At 43.5% G+C, this 22,363-nt stretch overlaps 1 protein-coding gene across 1 annotated transcript in view; it reads right to left on the minus strand.

Annotated features, from left to right (window-relative positions):
* Window positions 1–5,641: 5,641 nt before the first annotated feature.
* The window catches only part of FAM20C (FAM20C golgi associated secretory pathway kinase), a 438,324-nt gene continuing 421,602 nt past the window's right edge, over window positions 5,642–22,363 (minus strand). Inside the window, exons 8-10 of the mRNA XM_069647240.1 lie at window positions 21,661–21,742; window positions 10,571–10,630; window positions 5,642–6,779 (exon numbers count right to left, since the gene is read on the minus strand). Of these exons, the coding sequence (XP_069503341.1) occupies window positions 6,527–6,779; window positions 10,571–10,630; window positions 21,661–21,742 (395 nt within the window). The 3' untranslated portion in view covers window positions 5,642–6,526. The remainder of the gene's footprint in view (window positions 6,780–10,570; window positions 10,631–21,660; window positions 21,743–22,363) is intronic.

The raw sequence follows: 22,363 nt of genomic DNA on the forward strand, positions 1-22,363 counted from the left end.
CCTTTGGCCGAGCACGTCCCGCGCACAACGCTGCAATTCGGGGAATGGTATCTTGCTATTGCAATCATGTATTTGTACCCGATGGGCGTGTAAGATTGGTTGATATGTTCATTCTGCTGTGGTCCCATTGTTTCCCATACTATCTGTGCAGTCGCGAACGGACTTGTGAAGGGTCAGTGGAACGTAGTACTCGAGTAACGGTGGGCCCTCATGCATCACTGTACCGAGTTGCAACGACGGGCGGGGCGTCCCATTTGTGGGTGAAGGCAGTTGCCATTTTCACACACAGCCGCACTCGATGGAATAATTAGTGATTTCAAACGGCCACAGATGCCTTTTCGACGTGATGTTGCAAATGAGGAATTCGAAGGGCGGCGCTTTCGGTTTCCAGCTAGCGGCGAGGAGATGCCCACAGGTCTGACTGCAAATATAACGTTCTATTGTTCTATGTCCTTGAGACAGGGCCCATGGCGAGGGAGCAATGATTGATATGAATAGTTTGGGATGCGCAATAGCTACGTGGGCGATGAGGCCGGCCATTCCCAAATACATGTTACTTCACAACACTGGATTTACGGGCTGGGGCACTGTGGATTTAGCAGGCTGCATTACGCACAGACTCAATGGACGTTTCTAATGTCATGTGAGTAATTATTCAGGCGTTTTGATCCCGGGATGAGGGAATGATGAATGGATGCATGGGCAGGTGATTTGATGCAGAGTTTGCCATGTACAGGGCTTCTTGGGATCTATCCGCCTCCCCTACGCTATGTGATGCAGGGCTGCCATAGTGGGACCATCGTCTATCTGGCCTTGTTGAGCCCTCCCTGTCTCGACGCGCCCTCAGACACTTGTGTCCATGCACGTTAACATTCCCATCTGATGGATTCTGTTTTGGCAGACGCATGCACGGGTACACTCGTTCGTGATGGTGTTTACACCTAGGTATAGATGGTTATGAGTCGCAAGTGGCTTTGGGGTGGTGATGATCCTTTGGAGTGGGCTAGCATGCATATGGCTGTGGATTTCGTGTGCTCATTGAAGTGAGTTGTTCGGATGTAGTTCTGATGGCCATTCTGTTCTTGTTCTTTTCTTTTGGTTGACAGGTATCTCCTCCCCTTTTGCCACTGCCATCTGTATGCCACTCCTGCAGATGGATTTTACTCCCGACACCTGCTGCTTCGTGTTAATCGGTGGAGCAGCATTACGGTCTTATGGGACGATCGCCAGTGGCCCACATGCCCTTACGCAGTACTGGTGGCTCGGAGCAACATTTCGGCCTTTCAGCTGGACTAGTGCCTCCCCATTGGGACGGCCCTGCGGTTGTGTGCGCTTCCTTTTTGCCTTTTCGTACGTGATTGTGGCTCTGTGTACCATGATGGGACAGGGCGTCACACAAGTAGTGGCTGGTCATTTCTTGCGGATGCAGCCCACAATGGTGAAATGTGTTTTGGAGTTCATGGCCTGATGGCTGTATGGGCTTGGTGATTTTGTTGTGCATTAAATTTCTATTCTGATTTGGCCCGTGTAGCGTTTTTCTTTGCAAGTGATGTGGCATGTGCCTATTTGTGGGGCGATGTATTGTGAGGAGATCTGCATTGGGTTCCTGCTTCGGGGTTTAGTTGCGTGGTACTGTGCTGGGCGCGTTTGCCTACTGAGCCCGTGAGGTCAGGGATGGGGGCTGCCTATATGACAGTTTGGATGTTGTCATGCTCAGGGGCGGGGGATTGGGTTTTGTGTGACAGATGGCGGTCAGCCAGGTGGACTGGTGGAATGATGTGATTTTCGGAATGTTGCTGGTCACAGGTGCCTGTGTTTGCGTGCGTTTCTTGGTGGGGGACTGTGGTCATGTCCATTGGGATGGCTTCTGTATTCGTGCCATCTGTGCCCTGCAGCTCCCATTGGCCCCTCTTGTGTTGCTTTTGTTCGTTGGCATGCATGGGTGCTTTGTACATTTCAATGGTTGCATTGTGACTTCATTGCACCTACAGGGAGTTGTACTTTGTGGGCAGGGAGCGGTGTACAGGCACTCAGTGGGGCCGTTTACGGTTGATTCGCGATGCCGTACTTCTCGCCATGGCGGAATGGTCCATTCCGCCATGCCTGATGGCGTTAGGTACATGTCCGCTAGGGTCGGAATTGGCGTACCGTTGCACCATGGTGGTGTTTGCGGTTTGGCATGGCGCGCGCGCGCGTGCTTAGTGCAGTTAGCGTTGGCGTTCACTACGGTGTCGCTAATGGCTTCGTACTTTGCGGTGACGGGTCATAGTCGCACCGAGCGCTATTCGATGGCGGTATTGCATTTCCGCCATCGTTTTCCCCTTTCCGCCAGGGTCGTAATGAGGGCCCTTGTCCTGTGGGACTTTAGATATCACATCCCTTTGGAGTTTTTTTTTTACCCTCGTCTCTGCTATACGCAGGCGGCTCATGTATCGGGTTACTGTACCCTGTCGCTGCCTTAAACTCTCTTAAAGGATATAATACTTTGTCTTTCGTACTATCGCCATTTACTTCAGGTGCAGTAGGAGGAGCAGAATGCTCAACACCCCCTTCTTTACTCTGGTTAAGCATCCAGACTTGAGGCGGCGGGTCTTCTCTTTCCTCCTGGTACATTTTCCAAAGCTCTAGGCTAGCTAACCTCTTTTCTAAATTCTAATGGCATAAACATTTTTATCTGCCATGCCCTTAACCCATTCTGCACTGTATTGCTTAAGCTTGGGTGCATGTTTTGGCAGCTGTTTGCACAAGTGTATGAGCGGAGTAACATCCTCCATCATGACTAGTCACAATCGACTGTCAATACTTGCCATTCTTTCACACAGAAAAATACTTTTCAGAAAAATAATACAATATGAGCATGCACCAATCATCACAGCTCCAAACCTCTATATCTCACTTTACTTCAATATATCTATTCAATTAACACCATCAGTCAACTAAATGAATAATCAAATCTCAACCTTTCACCACACTCTATTACTTGTCGTTCTTCAACATTTCATCATTTCTATAACACATACAACACTTACTATATACAAACCGACAGACTGGCCGGCCCCAACATAGATTTCTGCCAAAGCCTCTTGTGGCTATTCTCGCCCATAATAATGACTCAGATCGGAGTGTGAGTAGTTCTGTTTAACAGCTGATGTATCCACTTTGGATTCTAAAACAACTCCTTCTAAACATCACTTGATGTAGGTGTCTGGGCTTCTCTTATTGGATCGCTTCTCTTCCACAACTAAATACTTGACATTCTTCATCATTAACTCAAATACCCAACCAACCCTTGGTTACTCTCTTCCTGTTATCACTTTCCCCACTCAATGCTCATTCATTGTTTGCCATCTCTCTCAATCTACTCACCATTTGCTTTTCAGCTCCTGACCCTCGGGATCCTCTCCTCCTCAACCAGCCACCTTAGCCTTCGGTCCGCTCAGCTGCTGCAGAAACCAGGAGGGGAATTCCGTGAACGAGGGACCCATTCCACCTATCTTTTATTGACTTTCACTTTTTAACTACTGGCCGCTATCCACAGGGAGCTTTGCATTCCTCCAGCTAAATGGCGGAGGGCATCCTATATTAACGAGACCCTTAAAAGCCTACTAGATCAATGAGTCTTTAAACATCATCTCTCTGCTACCATATGAACCCTTATACCTAGGGCTCTTTAAGACCAAGTAACAATACTTAGAAATAGATGGGGATGCAGATCATACTCAATAAATCAATAATCAAACTGACTCAGGAAGTTGGCATAACACGGTACTGTTTTATCTGCAATTGTCTAAAACAGGGAGTTACAATGGTCATCAACAGACGTACGCTCGATTTCTCTCAACACAATTTATAAAAAACACAGATTTTATAGAAGAAACCGTCATAAGTGACGTCATCCTACATGGCAAACTACAAAAACCTACTTCGGAAAGTGATAGGCTTAGAGGGAACATTTAAGTATACATTCTATTCTTGACAGGGAAAGTGATTGGGTCTCTAATGTCAGGTGGGCAACTAAGCCCTCCTCCACTGCATGTCAACTACGTTGTCACAAATTACATGACTTCCTATTGGTTATACAAACTATAGGGCTCTCTGTTATGTATTCCTCTATAATTGATTGGCACCCTTGTACCCCTCTGGAATATTCCACATGCTAGCAGCACGCAGACTGGCAACCCAGGTGCTTGTGGGCTGGTCTTGACCATAGCTTCCCACCCAATTAGCCTGACATCCATCATCACTCTTGCAGCCTGCCAGTCAATTAATACATTCAACTTGGCCTTGTAAATGTTCTCTGTGGCTGAGAATAAAAGGGAGTAAAGGCATAGTTTGTCTCTGTGCTGCTAAATGAACCAAATATTCCAGACATGGCAGAAGGGTGCCAACCAACTGTATTAGTCCACATAACGAAGAACTTCATAGCTTGAGAGACCAATGAAACATTGTGTATCTGATTTTTCTAAAATAAAATGTTTGAAGAGGTAGTCATAAGTTGTCCACCTGATAAAGGACATCCTATCCTTTTCAAAGAACTTTGGTAATTGAAGTGCCTTCCACCCCTGAAATTTGTGCTGCATTCTCTCTTTTCTTGCCTATTCTCTGGGTAGCACAGGGCTCACACTTTTTCCATTTTGTTTTCTTGTATATGGTGTGTTTCAAACAATCAAACAAATGTGCCCATTCATTGGGGCCCAGTGCGTAATACGTATGGCAACAAACCCTGTAACACAAGACAAATGAAATTACAATCAAAGAAACAAGTCTCCTTTTTTAAATGTGAAATATTCAAAAACTTCAAAACATTTGGGATTGGAAAGGGTTTGTTCCTTGGACAAATGCCTGAAAGTAAATAAAGTAAGAGGCTTAGTCGGGTGATTTCGGAAACGTCATAATATCAGTAAACATTGTGAAGAAGTAAGACACCAAAATAGTGTTATTACATAACATACCTCTTTTTAGGGAACGTCATTCTTATTTTCCAAGTATACGATCAACCTAGAAGAACAAATGTGCCCACATTCGAGCCAATAAAACCAACCAAAAGGTGTGAAATCCAGGCTCTAACCACAGCAGAAGCCCACCTTTCTTTTCCTTTCCGTTGTTCTGTTCACAGATTCCAGCTCTTTCACCAATCAGCAAGCATAAAATGTCGCCAGGATACGGACAAGCTTTGTCACAAGAAGCCCGGGCTGAGGGGGCTATAGCCCGGATCTTTTATTTGTAGCCCCGGATAGAAGCTCAGGGGCTACAACCAAAAGGCTATAGCTAGCCCTGAGTGCCGCCAATCCTCACATTAGCTTAGTCCCTGATCTTTTCCAGACCTAACAACTCCCAGCTAAAGCTGAACTTGTTTACACTTTTGCAAACTAGAATAGGGTTGCGCCCTTACAATTTGCACCCTTACAATTGGGCTCCAGTCTGTACTCGGCACCACTAACTTGGGTGCGGGCACCTACCACCTAGTAGAGCCTTCGTGTGCAGACTCTAAAGCTTCATTATTTCTGCAGAAATGAAAGACATTTTGAAATTTTCAAAGCAACTTTTTTCCATCAGTATCTTTGTTTTAAATTAGGCGTGCATTTTTCATAGAAAGCCCATGATCTCATCTCCGGCTGCAAGCTGTCAGAAAAAAGATAGATTTTTGCTTTTCCGAATTTTAACACATTTTGAAATCTTTATTGCACTTTGTTACCACGTTGCCAACAATTTCACAAAAACGTTGCAAAAGTAAGCCTAGGGCTGCAGAAAACAGCTTTTATCAAGATATGTATATATTTACACAAAACTATCAAAAGCAAATTTGGAAAAGCAGCAGCTGTGCTACGACTGTCTTTAGAAAGATAAGGGCCGCTGCTCTGTCGTGGATAAATAGTTCGCCCTGTCAACCATGTTACATCACTTAGTGAAACCAACATTCAAGTATTCCTTTCATTTCTTTCATTGCACAATGATCAAAATTCAATTTTGATTAAATATCACCACGCCTCGCTTTTTGAGGCCACGCCTTTGACCCTTTCAACACTGACTAGTTAACCAAGCGTTTGCTTTAACGTCGGGGACAGTGAATGAAAGCATTGAGAGGGTCAACACAACATAACGAATCGTCAACAATACATTGTGAGCCACAAAACTATGCTGTCCATTTTCGACTTTTGGTAGGTATGTCTGTGATCATTTTATACATATATATTTATATCATATATAAATACAAAATATTTAAATAAAGGCCTCTTCGCTATACAAAAAGGACAGGGTACGCTTGCCGCCCAATTACATTTCGAATGTCAGTGATCTCAACTTTTGAAAACCTCCATTTAGTCTAGTGAAAGGATGCTGCGTCATACTAGAGGGGTGTTCATAACTATCTAATCCTTCGGAGAAACTATGCCTTACCTACTTTGGGAACCATTTTTTTTTTTTTTTGTATTTCTGAATTCACTGAATTCACGAAGGAGCAGTCATAGTCCTTTGCAAGACTGTGTTGTCTTTTGATGCACACAAAATTGTGTTTTTTCCTGCGTCACTACCTCTTAGTTGCAAGAGTGTTCACATGTGGCTCCAAGTCATTGTCCACCACGTTGTCATAGCTATCTTTCTCTACACAGTCACTGACAGCCTTCAGAATTATCCGGAGTCGCCTGTCCATGGCCTCTAAATGTGGTTGATGGAGGATGGGCGCCACCTTGTCCTGAAGAAGGGATTCGGCCATCAGATCGCTTAGTTTGTATTCTTCCTTGGCCAGTAGCTGTAACCGCAAGTACGTGGACTTCCTTATTCTGTGGAAGAGGAGAAGGGTGCAAACATCAACCAGTCGCCAGAGCAGAAGTACAAATTCGAATTCACAAGAAACCCACTTCAATCTTCTCAAGACTCTCAGAAAAGCCAAAGTTTGCACAGAACTGGTGTGTTCAAAAATATTTTGATCAAAATGCGTTAAAATTTAGTGTTTTGGAGTTCCTTGCCACATTGAAAAAATCAACTCATAACATAAAATGAAGACATGACTCAATGATCATTGAATGCATGGCTCTGACTTGGATCCACCTCATTTCGTCCGAACCCATTTTCATATAATAATCATAGGACACTGAGCGGCTGATTCATGGAAATGGGTTCAGAAATCCTGCAAGCACTGCATGCTGAGGACACTGAGGTGAGCCTGTGCGCAGAAAGAAAAATGTGCACCATGCGTATTCATGCAATTGACAGCGCAAAGTAACGGTATTCTCAAGTCGTGGCCCGGCATGCCCCGACGCGCCCACATGCAAAGCATGAAGAGCCAGAACAGTTACCTTTATGCGCTCCCCCGGGCACGAATACACGCACCCTTCAAACAGTGCATGGGGTCCCCCGTAACTGTACCCAGCACCCTGATAACATGCATATATGAAATCGTAACTCAGCAATACCTTGGGAAATCCGACATGCGAGCCCACATGCATGCTGAAAATTTTACGCGCAAGTGTACTAACGCCTGCCTTTGGATAGTGGCTCGTATGAGGGACTTGCATGGCCATTTACCAGCCGAGACATTCTACGATCAAATCCATGAATATGTCTTGTGCCATGCAATTTTGGGCGTGCGAGGGACTGCCTGCAGGCCGTCCCTCGGAACGCCCATTTTTTTGCAAGTTCTTTACCAATTTTTGATCTTAAATCCCCTTCCCAGCTCTCTGCACAAGCTACGCCTATGCTCTCCTTGGAGTCTCACGCAAGGCCCTTGACGGCTCACACAAACATGCCAAGCCAGTGCAAACTCCATGCAAGTCCAGGAAAAGTACTGCACATTCCATTCCACGACTCGACAAAGGGGGATTTGCATGCAGCTGCGCGCGCAAGTACCCTATTTTCTGCAACAAAAATTCCATGAATCAGCCCCTTAATTTACAGATGAAAGGCATGTCTTGGCCAGTGATGAGTACCTGAACTTGCTCTCTGTGACCTTGTTTCAGACTACGTCACAACAGGGAAGTGTAGGACCATCTTGTGGCCTCTTGGTGGCCTCTGTGTGGATGATGCAGCAACACTTTCATATAATAGCAGGGAATGAGACTCCACCATTTGCTCCCAGTTATCAACTAATTTGTAGGGATATAATACGACCCAGGAATAGACTAATTTCAAATTAGTGGGTTTTAACTCATGTCATTTTTAATGTGTGCAGCATGATCGTGGTTTGATGTTGCCTTTATGAATTTAGTACTGCACAGAGCACAACACAAGGAGTTGTGATGTAAACAGCCAGGACTGGCTGCGTAACATAGACCTAATAAGGGCCAACTTCATATTTCTGTAACTCTGTAAACTCTCTGGCAATTTTCAATAAGTGTTTTGTTTAAAAACGGCACTGGGGGAAAGGGAGTGCATGCACGTGTTGTGCATTTCATATCTAAATCAGAGCCTCTCACGTATTTCTTAATGGATTGTGGAAGGGAAGTAAAAACGCACAATAAAGAGCTATCTGCACTTAATGTTTTAAATCTTTCTTTCAGATTGGAAACACACATGCCTTGGTTAGTTTGGGCTATTAGGTGGTGCCTTTGCGCCATTTATAAACGGAAACGATTGTATTGGAGTACAGCTAGGAAGAAAAGGAGGTATACAAACCTTTGTAGGAGTTGCTTGGTTATTTTCCCACCCATTGACTACCCATGGGAACGCTAATCCCTATCACCATTCCTACACAGTTCCTGCCCCGCTCTGCCCAAAACACCTCCTCAAGAGAACTCTTTTAGCTAGCTTTAATCAAGCCTTAACATCAAGCTTTGAATTGTAAGTGGCTGCGAGTGTTTTCCCAAAGCAGTCTTATAATAATAATAATAATAATAATAATAATAATTAGGCTTTTATATAGCGCTACAAACCCTCAGGTATCTGAGCGCTGCTTATTATTACCCACGGTGTGTGGTGTTCATTTATCGACCTCGGGAGGATGAAAGGCTGAGTTTGGCCCCGCCGGGATTCGAACCTGCGTTAGCAGACACTGCACGGATGTCAAAGCGAGCGCTCTACTCGCTGTGCCACTTGACCGGCACAGCGGTGTTAATGACTTAATTGGGGTTGCAACGCGGCACTGTTGTAACAAAAATGTCCTAAACAGGTATGCCTTCAGCCACTCGATTTATAAGCACTATGTGTGCCCTTCAATGCAGTCCTGTTAAAAATAAGTATTGGCAAAGCCAGCAGCTTTGGCTTCTGTACAAGTATTAAGCGTTTGCCAGGGACTGATATTAGATGCCCAGGTACTCGTACAACTTTGCACATGCTACCATCAATAGCCAGTTAATAAGATAATACCACTATGCCTATGCCTGGCAAGTGCCTTTCACATGCTTATACAAAATTCCCAAATTATTGGCATTGGCAATGCTTGTTTTCCAATTTTGTTTAGGATTAACGATAGGCATGACTGCTCATGCCGACCAAGTTCCACAAAAATCAAAATGGTCTGGCATCCTGAAAAGCATATGGGGATATGCATCTATAGGAACTGTGCTGTTCAGCCCGTTCATTGCACTTAGATGAAATGTGCAGGATAGTCTACGTACTGCATCTAGAAGAACTGCGAAGGTCAGCCTGTGCATTGAGCTGAGATACATTGCAAAGAATATATCCTCTACTGATCCTCATGAGACTTTTAGGTTGCCAATTGCTTGTCACTTGGAGACATGGATAGGAGATGGCGAAGCTATTTTAGGGGTAGCAAACAATAGACCTAGGAGGATAGCAAACACACCACACTTAGATGAAATACGAGGGTGGCCGATGTTTTGCAGTTGGGGGATGTTGAGGGGTGCAAATGTATTGGATTGTTTACTAATAACTCTCTGTCTCTAACTTCCTTACACCCAACATATCCACCAACCATTACATAACTAACTTGACACAAACCTCCGACAAAGACACCAAAACAACAAACACTCTACCATCTCTCCACAACACTCAACAAACACCACAAACACCTGCATGCAACATACAAATGCCAGTACATCAAACTCACACTACCACTCAGTGACTGTGGGGGTCATTACGACCAGAGCGCAAAGGGATACCGTGTTTCCGGTAACGCCCTATTCCGAGGTCCCTTTGTGGGTCCCTCACTTAATGCCTGGTTTTACCAGGCGTTATGGATAGGACCCACAAAGGGATACCGGGGTCAATAACAGTACTGCAATTTAAGGTACCATTATTGACGCCTTCCCATTGAGCCCAATGGGGGCTCAAATGGGAATAGGGAATGGCTTTTCAAATGGGGACTTACCGGTCCCGCAAAGGTCAGAATAGACAGGTAAGTCCCCATACCACCAAGTTGGTGGCGGTACCGGTATTGGTGCAAGTCATGGCGCTAATAGCGCCATGACTAACACCAACCTCGGAATGAGGGCCTGTTTTTTCCTAACTGAAGTTCCCAACAGCACAACAAAGCTCGTTTGTGCCTTTCCCTCTCATCCCCAGTAACCTGCACAAGCCCCTTCCTTTTCAGAGCGCAAGGAGACTATGAAAAATGGCAGCGGTGCACAGTACAACAGTACAAGTCCCAATAGCATAAACAATGAAGAAAGAGTACCTGCAGCATTGATTCAAAGGTACCAAAATGGAGAGCTCGTCATGTGAATACTTCCCGTACCTGTTAAAAAGAGAAATAATAATTGCAAATGTGGAAAATGGATCACAAATGTCAAAATTAAACACAAAAATAGACACACAAACAATTGTGTGCACACAAGTGCAGACCCTCTATCACACACGCACAAAAAACGGGCCATATAATTAAAGATCTTGGTTCAACACTCAACAGCACCAGCAGATTTGAATGAAAACCTGACTTCTAAGATTCATTGGGTTGGAGGATAGCAGAGCTTTGCATCCTGCAATGTGGGGCCCAGCCGTAATAATTCAGCCTGTTGCCCCAAATATACAGATATATAGGGTTACATAATTGCAAACCTATTAAAAAAAACACTAAATTGCAATGTCATGGTTTGAAAAGTTAAAATGTGCCTAGATTGGATGCTTTCCTCTCCACTCATAATGAATGGGAAGGCGGGAAAGGGAATTATCTTTGCTTTTGCTCAAGACTGACACGATGGACTGTGAACAGGTTTGCAACATATTAAAAGCTGTTGATTATGTGAAGGGAAAACACCCACAAACTGCAAAAGAAACGCTGACATAGCAGTTCTGGGGACATTTTGAATATATGAAGGTAATGAATATTTGTCCGATCATGTGGTTTGAATGTTTCTAGTTTGAGTATGAGCAAGGCAGGTGCTAGGAGCGCGCGAAGGAACAATGGGCAAACATACACAAGTGTACACCTTCTGAAGCATTAAGGTACATCTTCCAAACTCGGTTAAATATACATGTGATATTGGCATCTGGTATGTGCCTAAGTTGTTTGAAATCGAATGCGTTCTGTGAGGTGGAACAGTTCTTAACATCAACGTAAACTCTTCACCAGAGTCTTCAAAACAAGCAAATGAAGGATATCCAGACACCATCGATTGTACAGCTAGTGCATATTGACTTCATTTCACAAACATCCTTTGGCAAAAGTGATGTTATCCTGGGCACACAATTAAGCCACAAAATGATCCTTGACCCCCATGACATAATGGAAAGGTTTTCTTTAAAATAAAAATTAAAAAACAATCTTTCACTTTACTCAAAGTAGTTTCTTTTGAACAAACCGATTATCACCACATGCGTGCAACTACACACACACAAACACACATTTCAAAAGCTGAATTAATGATTAATATTTACAATAGTGTTGAATGTGCTTTTTGTAAACCATCTCACGAGAATTTCAAATCACTTTAGAGCGTTTCGAATTGGCTGGTGGGGTACAGCAGGTTTTTCTATGGGATCAAGCAACGCTCTAACCTCGAGCTGATTCAAATCATTTTCAATCAATAGCACCACAAATTGGTTTGGAGCGTTTTGAACACTATTGGTAGTGAACTTTGTCTAGTGATGTGGCTCTGTCTGATTCGAGATTCTTCAAGCCCATTTGTGACTATTGGTTCAAAGAATCTTAAATCGTCTTAACCGATTAAAGTCACAGCCTTCCTGCAATGATCAGTTGCTTCATTAGTTTAAGCCAATTCAAAATGCTTCAAGTCCATAGTTGCTTATGGGTTTGAAGAGTATCGAATTGGATCAAAGTGTTAAGTGTGAAAGTAACACTAACTTCCCGTTCTTTTCTGGGTGAGGGAAGGAGTCCGAGCGAGAGACCTAGAGAGAGACTTGAGTTGAGAGCAGAGCAGATTGGCAGGGAAAGACCATCTGCTTCCCTGAATCTCTCTACTCAGGCCTCTACAAGTTTCACATGAGAATGTCGACAATATCACATGGTGCACTTAGGGGTTCTGTAAGAATTCAACAAAGTCGGCCCCCCCTGCACCGAAGTGTTTTCTGGTGTCCTGACTCCAAGTATCAACAAAGGGCACCTGTGCAGTTCACTCAATTCAGGGGATGGACAGTGATAATCATCTCCTACCTCCCTGAATCTCTGTAACTTTCTCCCACCGCAAGCGTCATGTCAGCACATCAACACCATAGCACAAGCTACAATCAGAGTTTCTAAGCTCCTCCCTGCACCAGAGTCTCAACCAAGGACATCTGCACCATTCTCTCAGTTCAAAATGGACACTGGCATCCTGCAATCTCCTGGCTTCCTGAGTGTGTGTAACTGACTCCCACCACAACTGTAACATGAACATGTCAACAATTGCACTAAGTACGCTGAGGAATTCTCTGCTCCTCCCTGCACCTGAGAGTCGCTCTAGGACATGTTTTCCCTGGGTTCACTCACTTCTAGTTTCCATATGTCTTGGCTCCCAGAAAACATATTACTTTATCCTAAATGTCACTCTTAGTTTCTCCAGACCACAATACGTCTATCACAAAATCAAAAATGTGCATTTATCCCAAGGGATCTCACCCACAGGATTTCCTGCTCCTACATTGATGCCATTTGTATATTTAACTGTTAGATACCTTAAAGTGTCACACTGCAAAATAAATATCAAAATATATGTTAATAACCTTTTTAATCTACTCTCCAAAACCTCACACCATCTCCATCTCTGTCAGTTAGTCCTCTCACTCAACTACTCAAACTGTATTATCACTTTCCCAAATGTCCAAAGCCTGCATCATCACAAATCTCCTGAAAGCTGCCCAAAACTACATTATGTATAACCACATGACTCCTTGTGGAGCACGTAGGGTTGAAGCTTTGATTCAACTTGGATGAAGAGTGAGAACTGTAGGTCAGAAAGAAAGGGGGAATAGCAGAAGGTTAACATTTCCCTTTAGTAATAGGTGAAGCAAGTGGTGAGAAAAGGAGATGGTGTAAACAATTGAGTGATCAGACATGGATATTGTGACAGTAGTAATCCCCACCTCTCAGTAGTGACTGAGAGGTGGGGATTATCCTCTGTGTGGGCATGTAGGTTATGGATAGAGTGGATAGCATGGTCACTAAGACAAGACTGAAGTTCAGATTTGTGAGAAGTGGTCCAAGAGGAAAGGTTTAAGTCACCTAAGAGAATTAGGTGATGTGCAGTTGAAAGAGAATCAAAGAAATGCCCAAGATCATCAATGAATGTCCCAGTGGGACCATGAGGGTGATATGGAGATGATGTGAACTCAGTGAGGCACAGAAATAGTAGAGATTGCGAATTCAAAAGAGGGAGGAGAGGACGTGGCACTGAAGATGTGTGAGGCATTGAGGTGGGAAGAGAGTTGGTGTCCAACACTTCCACTTCTGCCAGTCAGTCAAGAAGAGTAAACAAAGGATAGTTTGGAGTTGTGTAGGGCCACCAGAGTAGCAGTGGCAGATGGAGAAATCCAGTTATCAGTCATACCAAGAAGGTCTAGGGGAGGAAAGCTGGAGCTGGAGTGAAAGTAGTAAGTGATGAAGGAAGTTCTGCTGCGTACAGACTGAGCATTCCATAGTGCAATGTTCTGTTGATGAGGTAAAGAAGAGTAGAAAAGTTGAGTCTCAGAGGAAGAGAGGCAGGGTGGATAGGTGTTAGAGGAAGTATTGATAGCTCATTGGCTTTGTTTATTGGAAGGAGGTGGAAGAGAGATGGAGTAGTGGGAGTTTCGAGTGGTGGGTTTTATGATAGGGATATGAAAGGAGGAAGTGTAGCATGATTTGAGAACGAGTGAGGAGAGGTGAGTAGGAGGAGCAGGAGGAGCAGGAGTGAATGCATTAGAGGTGAGTAGCAGAGTTTGGAGAGACAGTACAGTAGCTTGGGGTACTCATAGTTGAAACAGGGAGAAAGGCAAAAGCAAAGGCTCATAGATGAAGAGACAAAGCGTCTGGTCAATGGCTGGTCTTCATCCTTCACTGTTCCGCCCTCAACTGGGACACCCCTGGTTGGATGCCCCTAGGAATTTCAGAAGGGATGACACACGCCCCGAGGAGCATCTTGTAGTATTTGGCTGGAGATGGAGTTGATCCATGATGGCCACAGGAAGTGATGCACCAATCCAAGATGGCCTCTGAAAGTGATGTCACCAGTGCAAGATGGCCACTGGTAGTAAAGTTTCAGACAGAAAGTGAAGCCAAAAACCAGAAGGCATGGCACACGCTTTTGTCATCTGATAGCTAGTTCATCAGTGGTTGATCTCTCTGATATTGTCTCTGGTGCTGCAGGGATTAGGTAATTTCCTCCTGCTTGTTGTTCCCAGAGGAGACTCTTGTGGCCTTTGGCTGGAGATGGGGTTGATCCAAGATAGCCAGAACAAGTGATGGCACCAATCCAAGATGCCCACAGGAAGTTATGTCACCAATCTAAGATGGTCACTAGCAGTGAACATCTAGACAGAAAGTGTAGCCAAAAGCCAGAAGGGATGACACACACTCAGGAAAACATACAGTTTCAATACAAAATGCAAATGCACATCTAGAACATGTAAATTAAAAACACTCTTTGACGCCAGTTTTCAGGCGATGTAATGAATGTTCATCTTTGATACAAATTGTACAAAGTGAATAAGAGTTTTGCAATTGGTACATTACGCAATTTCTATCTCCTGAAAACTCACAACAATGTCTGGGCTGACTTTAATGTCAGTTTTCAGGAAATATACTTTGCATACAAATGTGAACTGTAAAACTCATATACACCTCTTGAAGGTATTGAAAACTCACATCAATGTTAGAGGTAACTTTAATCTGAGCTTTCATACTTATAGTAGGCATAAAATGCATGAACAGAAGGAATGTGCATTTTATATACTAGCTCAACACGTATGTGTGGGATATAAACATTTCACCCACCTGGCGCCTTCTCCTGGTTGCTGCTCTTTTTCCCTACTTAAGGAGCCCTTCAGCCTCTTTTCCTTTGCAGATGGGGAGCAGGTGCAAGCGGATCTTGATCATCTGGCCTAAGCCCCGCCTACCTGGTGCCTTCCTGATTGCTGCTCTTTTTCCCCACTTAGCAAGCCCCAACCATCTGGTGCCTTCCGTGTTGCTGCTCTTTTTCGCCACTTAAGGAGCCATCCAGCCTCTTTTCCTTTGCAGAGGGGGAGCACGTGCAAGTTGATCTTTGTCACCTGGCCTAAGTCCCGGCCATCTGGTGCCTTCATGGTTGTTGCTCATTTTCCCTACTTAAGGAGTCCTCCAGTCTCTTTTCCTTTGCATATGGGGTGCAGGTGCAAGTGGATCTTGGTCACCTGGCCTTATCCCTGCCCACCTTCTTAGCGCTGCCTCTTCCTTCCTGCTATTAACTCTTAGGTGTCTCTCACCTGGGCATCCGAAGCAAAGGGCAGACAAAGAAAAGGGAAATTCCTGTTTGGATTTGTTCGGACCAGGAGGACCCAGGGCCCAAACCCTGCCGAGACAGCAGGTAAGCATGCACCAACATGTGTTTACTCCCTCTCTCCCCACAGGCCATCCTCACCCCTCTGCTCTGGTCCCCCCATGATGTTCCCTTATACCCCTCCTTCTTGCAAACAGGTGTTGCCTGTTTTGCTTGATTCTTCTACCCTGCTCCCCCTCACCCTCCTCCAGACGACTTCAGCAGGAGCCTGTCCTGATACATTTTGGTTTCACCATCCCCGTCCTCTGGCCAATGCTGGATTTGACTTGTATGGACTTCAATGATTCACGGTGTGTCACCCTTTCTCATGGTGGCCCTGAATCATGCTGTTCCCATCTTCATCTTGTATCCAGGTCTGCACCAGTATGTGTTACTACTGACTTCTGCACTTGTATTTGCTCTCTCTTCTTGCTTCTCCACTCTTTTTGATAGCTTACTCTCTGTTCTATCCTCCTCTCCCTTTCTCTTTTCCTCCCCTTAATTTCATCTAATTTCATCTATGCACTTACTCTATCAGATATGTCCCTGGACCTAGTATGATAGCAACCTCCTCTTTCTCCTCCCCCCTCCCCTTATTTGTTTTTTCACCCCCTCTCTCCCAACAGTATCTGAAATATTGTCAAGCCTAGGACGATAGTCACGTGTTTTGTTCCTCTCCTCCCTTTCTGCACCCCTCACCCTGACCTTGTGTTTTCTCCGGCTCTACCAGAACTATCGTCAGGCCTAGTACTGTAGTAACCTGTCTGTTTCCATTTCCTTCCCACTCTCCCCCTCCCTTCCTTATCTATGTCTTAGCTCTTGCACTATCTGAAATGTCGCCTGGCTGAGTACGATAGTTAATTTAAAATCCTTACTGTTCATGGCCTGTAAGAATGTCATTGTATTTTCCCTTGTTCCCTCCCTTGCCTTGAAGTGCTTTGAAACAGATTGTGTATAGGCGCTATATAAATAAATGATCATATCATATCAAATAATATCATATATGTACATTAATATACATCTAAAACACATAATAGTCAGGACTGACTTTGATGTCAGTTTTCAGGATATGTAAATTTTGTAATTTATGAAATGTAAAACTAACATACACCTAATGTATACATCTCATGTACATATTGAAACATCACATCAAAGTCAAACCATACTTCAATGTAAGGCTTTATTTGTATAGGGAGCATATAGAAAATGTCCTGACTTTATACCAAACACTCATTCACTTTTTATGCACCATATACTCATACACCCTGCACCACAGAGTCAACTGATGAACACTCTTACGAGGCACGCTCCTACAGCATATGCTCTTATGATGGATCCTCCAGCCACACCCAATCTTACAACACATGCTCCTATGAAACACGCTCCTATGACGAATGATCCTATAACATGCAGTCCTACAACAGGCGCTTCTACGACAGGTGCTCATATGCCACATACTCGTATAACATATGCTCTTATGACACAAACTCCTATGACACACGCACCTACAACACATGCTCCTATGACACATTCTCCTTTGGCACACACCCTTACAGCATACACTTCTATGACACATTCTTCTACAACATACACCCCTATGACATATGCTGCTATGACACACCCTCCTGTGATACTTGCTCATACAACGCACACTCTAATGACATACGCTCCAGTAACAAATGCTCCTTAAGCACCCACTCCAAAGACACTCACTCTTAATAGGTACTCTCTTGAGACACGTGCTCCTTTGGCACATGCTCCAATGACACATGCTGCTAAGACACATGCCCCATGATACACAATCTTACGATACACAGTCCTATGACAAATGCTCCTATGGCATGAGCTACTATGAGATGTGCTTCTATGAGACACGCTGCAATGACACATGCAGCTATGACACATGCTCCAAAGGCACAAACTCTTACTAGCATCCTCCAACTACAATCAGTCATATGCTACATACTCCTAGGACATGTGGTCCCATGACACATGCTCATATAATACATGCTCCGATAGCACACACTCTTAAAAAAACCATTGTTATTATACACACTCCTATGACACACACTTCAACGACACATACTCCTATGAAACATGCTCCTAAAACACATGCTCCTCTGACCCACTCTCCTATGACACATGCTCCGACAATACACAGTCCAACGACACACATTCTTACTACACATGATCCTATGACATGTGCTTATACGGCACACACACTCCTATGACATGTGCTCCTCATAGATGTCCTCCTATGACACACACTCCTACGTCACACACTCATCTGACACAAGCTTCTTTGACACACATGACACACACTATTGCCATGAACACTCTTACCACCCACACCTAGGACACACAACATTTGCTATTATGCTACTCCAACACATTCTCTGGATCAACTTGCAGTGTTTATACAAAATGTATGTGTACATTTAGAATATGCACATTACACACACTTAGAACCAATGTACAGATTCAATACATAGTGAACATGTGCATGCAGAAGATGTACATTGTGTTTATGTACACTACTATACATATGGAATCTATTGCTTACATGTGGTAAGTGTAAAGCATATGGCTCAGATGCCATACGCTCATACGCTAATACATTTATACAGCAAACACTCATACTCCATACACTTACACAGTATGCAACACACTCCCGCAAAAAAACACTACAATGATAGGAATAAACTGTTTTTTTATCAAGAGTTAAAGTTAATCTAACAAAACTGTAAGTGTCCAAAGAGTGGCAATTCTGTTAAGGTGAATCCAATACAAAGTTAAATGTGCAAAGAGTAGGAATAACAAAATGAAGGTACAAACATTCACTGCATACCACAACAAATTCAACCATGAACGTTGAAGTATAAACACTCACTCTGTTCAACAAGAAATCAAATGAAGCACAGATCAGAAATCCTAGAGATCCTCAGTAAAGGAGCCATTGATATACTGTTCCACACTGAAACTTGGTTCTTCGATGATTAAAAGTATAAACACTATAAGCAAACCCAATCAAGTTTAAATTCCAACTCTCCACCTGATAAAGAAATATCATAGAATAGCCATGTCATACAAGGAGCATTACAGAGTCTTAGCAGCATCTGCTATGGACATCCAAGCCTGTTAATGACTCCTCATCCACCTAAATCTCATCAACCAAACTACTTATCAATATTTTGCATGAACATACATTCCACAAGCCTTTACCGTAAACCATTGGTCAAGGGGACAACACACTCAGAAGGACTCATTGTGGATGCAATATTCTGCAAATGAGGTCTGATGACTACAGCCCCACCCATCCAACCACTTACATGCACTGTTTGCGATCAATGCACCTACCTATACACCTCCCATTCACTAAGCCAGCATCCCAAAATTCTGAGGAGAACCTGACATCCCTCAGTACAGAGAACTAGCAATATTAATGGAGGGCGTTCCATCTGCTTCTCCCTAAAGAACACACAGAGATGCTCCCTAACTGCATTTCGGAAGAACTGCACATTCTTACAAATAAATAAACAATGTCTCCACCAGAGAAAAAAAGCAGAGCAAAGCAGGTCATTCCCCCATCTGTGAACCCTGAAGAACAAGTATCGAGGAAATAGTTCAACCACCATGACAAAACACCATATAAGCGAAAGATCTCGATCTACAAGCAGCAATCTAAAAGACCAAGAACCTAAAATATGCCAAAGCATCAGAGCGACAAGCAACCCAAAGAAAGAATTGCAAAGGGGAGCAGAAAACCGTCTTCCGGGAACATGAACCATACACCCTCACAAAACTACATGTCCAATAATTTTATAAACACAGTTCCATACATTCAGCAAATGATTGATGTTGCCCCCATCAACAGACATGATCACAATGAACCCCCAGCCAACAACAGCAAGACTCAACCATTTTAAGTTCATCTTCGAAGCTGACGTCTGAAGACCGGTCGAGGAGATCCTCACCAAGAAACCTCAATGCATGTTAACACAACAGCAAGATACCTTCTCATGGTCGATGGAAGGGCACGTCTGAGACTAACAGTAAGATCACCTCACTGGCTACCGTTCAAGAACAGATTATTTTTTAATGCAATGTGGATCACCGATAGAGCCCTACATCAGTATCAGATGAGTGATTACCCCATGCTACCCACGGGAATCATGAAATCCAGCAACAATGTATTTCTAAAAAGCACACAATACACCAAAAAGAGAAACAGGAGGCGGACTCTGTAAAAAAAAAGTGGCAATGTTATGGAACTCTGTTTGTCCTAGAATGCCTGGCATTTGACTGACTGAGTTATCCATATATATAGAATATTTCATCCAATGTCATCAGTACAAATTGGAGGCGTGGGCCAAACCTATCGTTATGTGCTAATCTGAAGATGTAGCCATACACATTTGGAATTAGTATAAATTAATGGACATGTTTGTTATTAGTATTATTATTATTATTATTATTATTATTATTATTATTATTATTATACTCTGCTTGAAATATAGTGCATCTTTAATTAACGAAGGTAAATGCCACCATTGTAGAACTCACCCTTATGTTTAATTCACTTGGGGTAACTCCAGGTTAATGTAGTGAGCATATCACTCAAGCACTTCATTTTAAAACATTATTGGAATACATGTGATTGTGCCCATGTACTGCATGGAGCGGACACTTTACCTGTGCACCTACAAGTAAGCAGTCTTCTCCATACAATTCTGATTGTTTGCATTCGTGGGTTTGCATTCTGCACGAAGGTGGTTTACATGAAGACTCTATACTGATGCATGTCTCCAGCATTCTCTGATCATTGCAGATGACATTTACAGGAATCTCAATGCATTTAACATAGTTTTTGCATCTGCAAAAACTAGTCAGAATTCAATTTTGGATTCCAGCCCCTGAGCCTGCATCAAAATCAATGGTGGAAGAGAAGCGTGTGTTATCTGCAGGGGGTGGATTGGGAGGCAGATGCATTCCTTATGCTCCGCGAACAAAAATTCCATGCTTCAAAATGTACCACTCTACCTGCATTACAGTGAGCCACCCTGCCTGCATTGCAGTGAGCCACTCTACCTGTATCACACTGAGCCACTCTACCTGCATTGCAATGAGCCACTTTACCTGCATTACAGTGAGCCACTCTACCTGCATTGCAGTGAGCCACTCTACCTGCATTGCAGTGAGCCACTCTACCTGTATTACAGTGAGCCACTTTACCTGCATTACAGTGAGCCACTCTACCCGCATTGCAGTGAGCCACTCTACCTGTATTACAGTGAGCCACTCTACCTGCATTCAATGAGCCACTTTACCTGCATTACAGCGAGCCACTCTACCTGCATCGCAGTGAGCGACTCTACCTGCATTGCAGTAAGCCACTCTACCTGCATTGCAGTAAGCCACTCTACCTGCATTAGTGTGATCCACTCTAACTGCATTGCAGTGAGCCACTCTACCTGCACTAGAGTGATCCACTCTACCTGCATTACAGTGAGCTACTCTGCCTGCATTACGCTGAGCCACTCTACCTGCATTACAGTGAGCCGTTGTGGGGGTTGCTTCCTCACTTTGCTGACATGCACGTTATGCTATCGGCCTGGATGCCCGGGCAAATGAGAAGTTATATGCCACTTGAGAGCCCTCCTTGGCATATCTGACCACTTTTGTGAGATAATGGAAATGGGTCTTAAGGACAGCGGGGTCATTGATATAATAATTGAGCGAGTGAGTGAACACGTGAAACATGATTGAGCGTGTGACTGAGTACATCTCCTGGAGCTTAATGCACCTTTAACTGCTGGAGTGTTCACACAGGCATATTTACCCTCTTCCATTGTCCAAGTGAATAATGAAGCTTTCATTGCCAAACTTTTCAAATGTTTCGTAATGATGTCGATCCATATTGCCTGGAAGAAAAAAAGAACACATCCTGTTAATACTTTCCTGGAAGACATATTTAAGCAAACCAGTGGATCTTACAACACGTGAAAGAAGACTTTGTTTTATTGAAAATGGCAACGGCGGGGAGTGAAAAGGCAGACAACACAATGTGTGTGAGCGAGGGATTTAGATGAGTACCTCAAGAAATGTGAGAGTAATAGTTTGTAATTAATAAATAAAGTATTTATCACATATTCATGCAACACTTTGAAAATATAATATTGATGGGAATTATTACAATGGTAACATTGCTACTTCGGTTGAATAATTAATTAATACAATCTCATAAAATGCAATCTAATGACGAGCTACTTCCTCTTGTGAAAGAAAGTATTATTTTCTTCCATTCCGGCTGTTATAATTCACACGGCATAGCATGGCATTGTATGCAAACCTGTGCTTTCGCCGTGTTATTCATTGATGTTTACATTATGCAATGAGAAGACTTAAATATCTCCTAAAGTAATGGGAATAATACTTAGGAAGCTACTGTCCATGTGACATTCAAACAATCGGGCGACTGTTGTGCAGCTGGTAGAGGATGCATACACAGCATTCTCGCTGTCCTGACCTGAGAGGACGAGGAA

Source organism: Ambystoma mexicanum, chromosome 2q (genome assembly GCF_040938575.1).
Source record: "Ambystoma mexicanum isolate Mex_15411 chromosome 2q, UKY_AmexF1_1, whole genome shotgun sequence".
In the NCBI taxonomy this organism is placed as follows: domain Eukaryota; kingdom Metazoa; phylum Chordata; class Amphibia; order Caudata; family Ambystomatidae; genus Ambystoma; species Ambystoma mexicanum.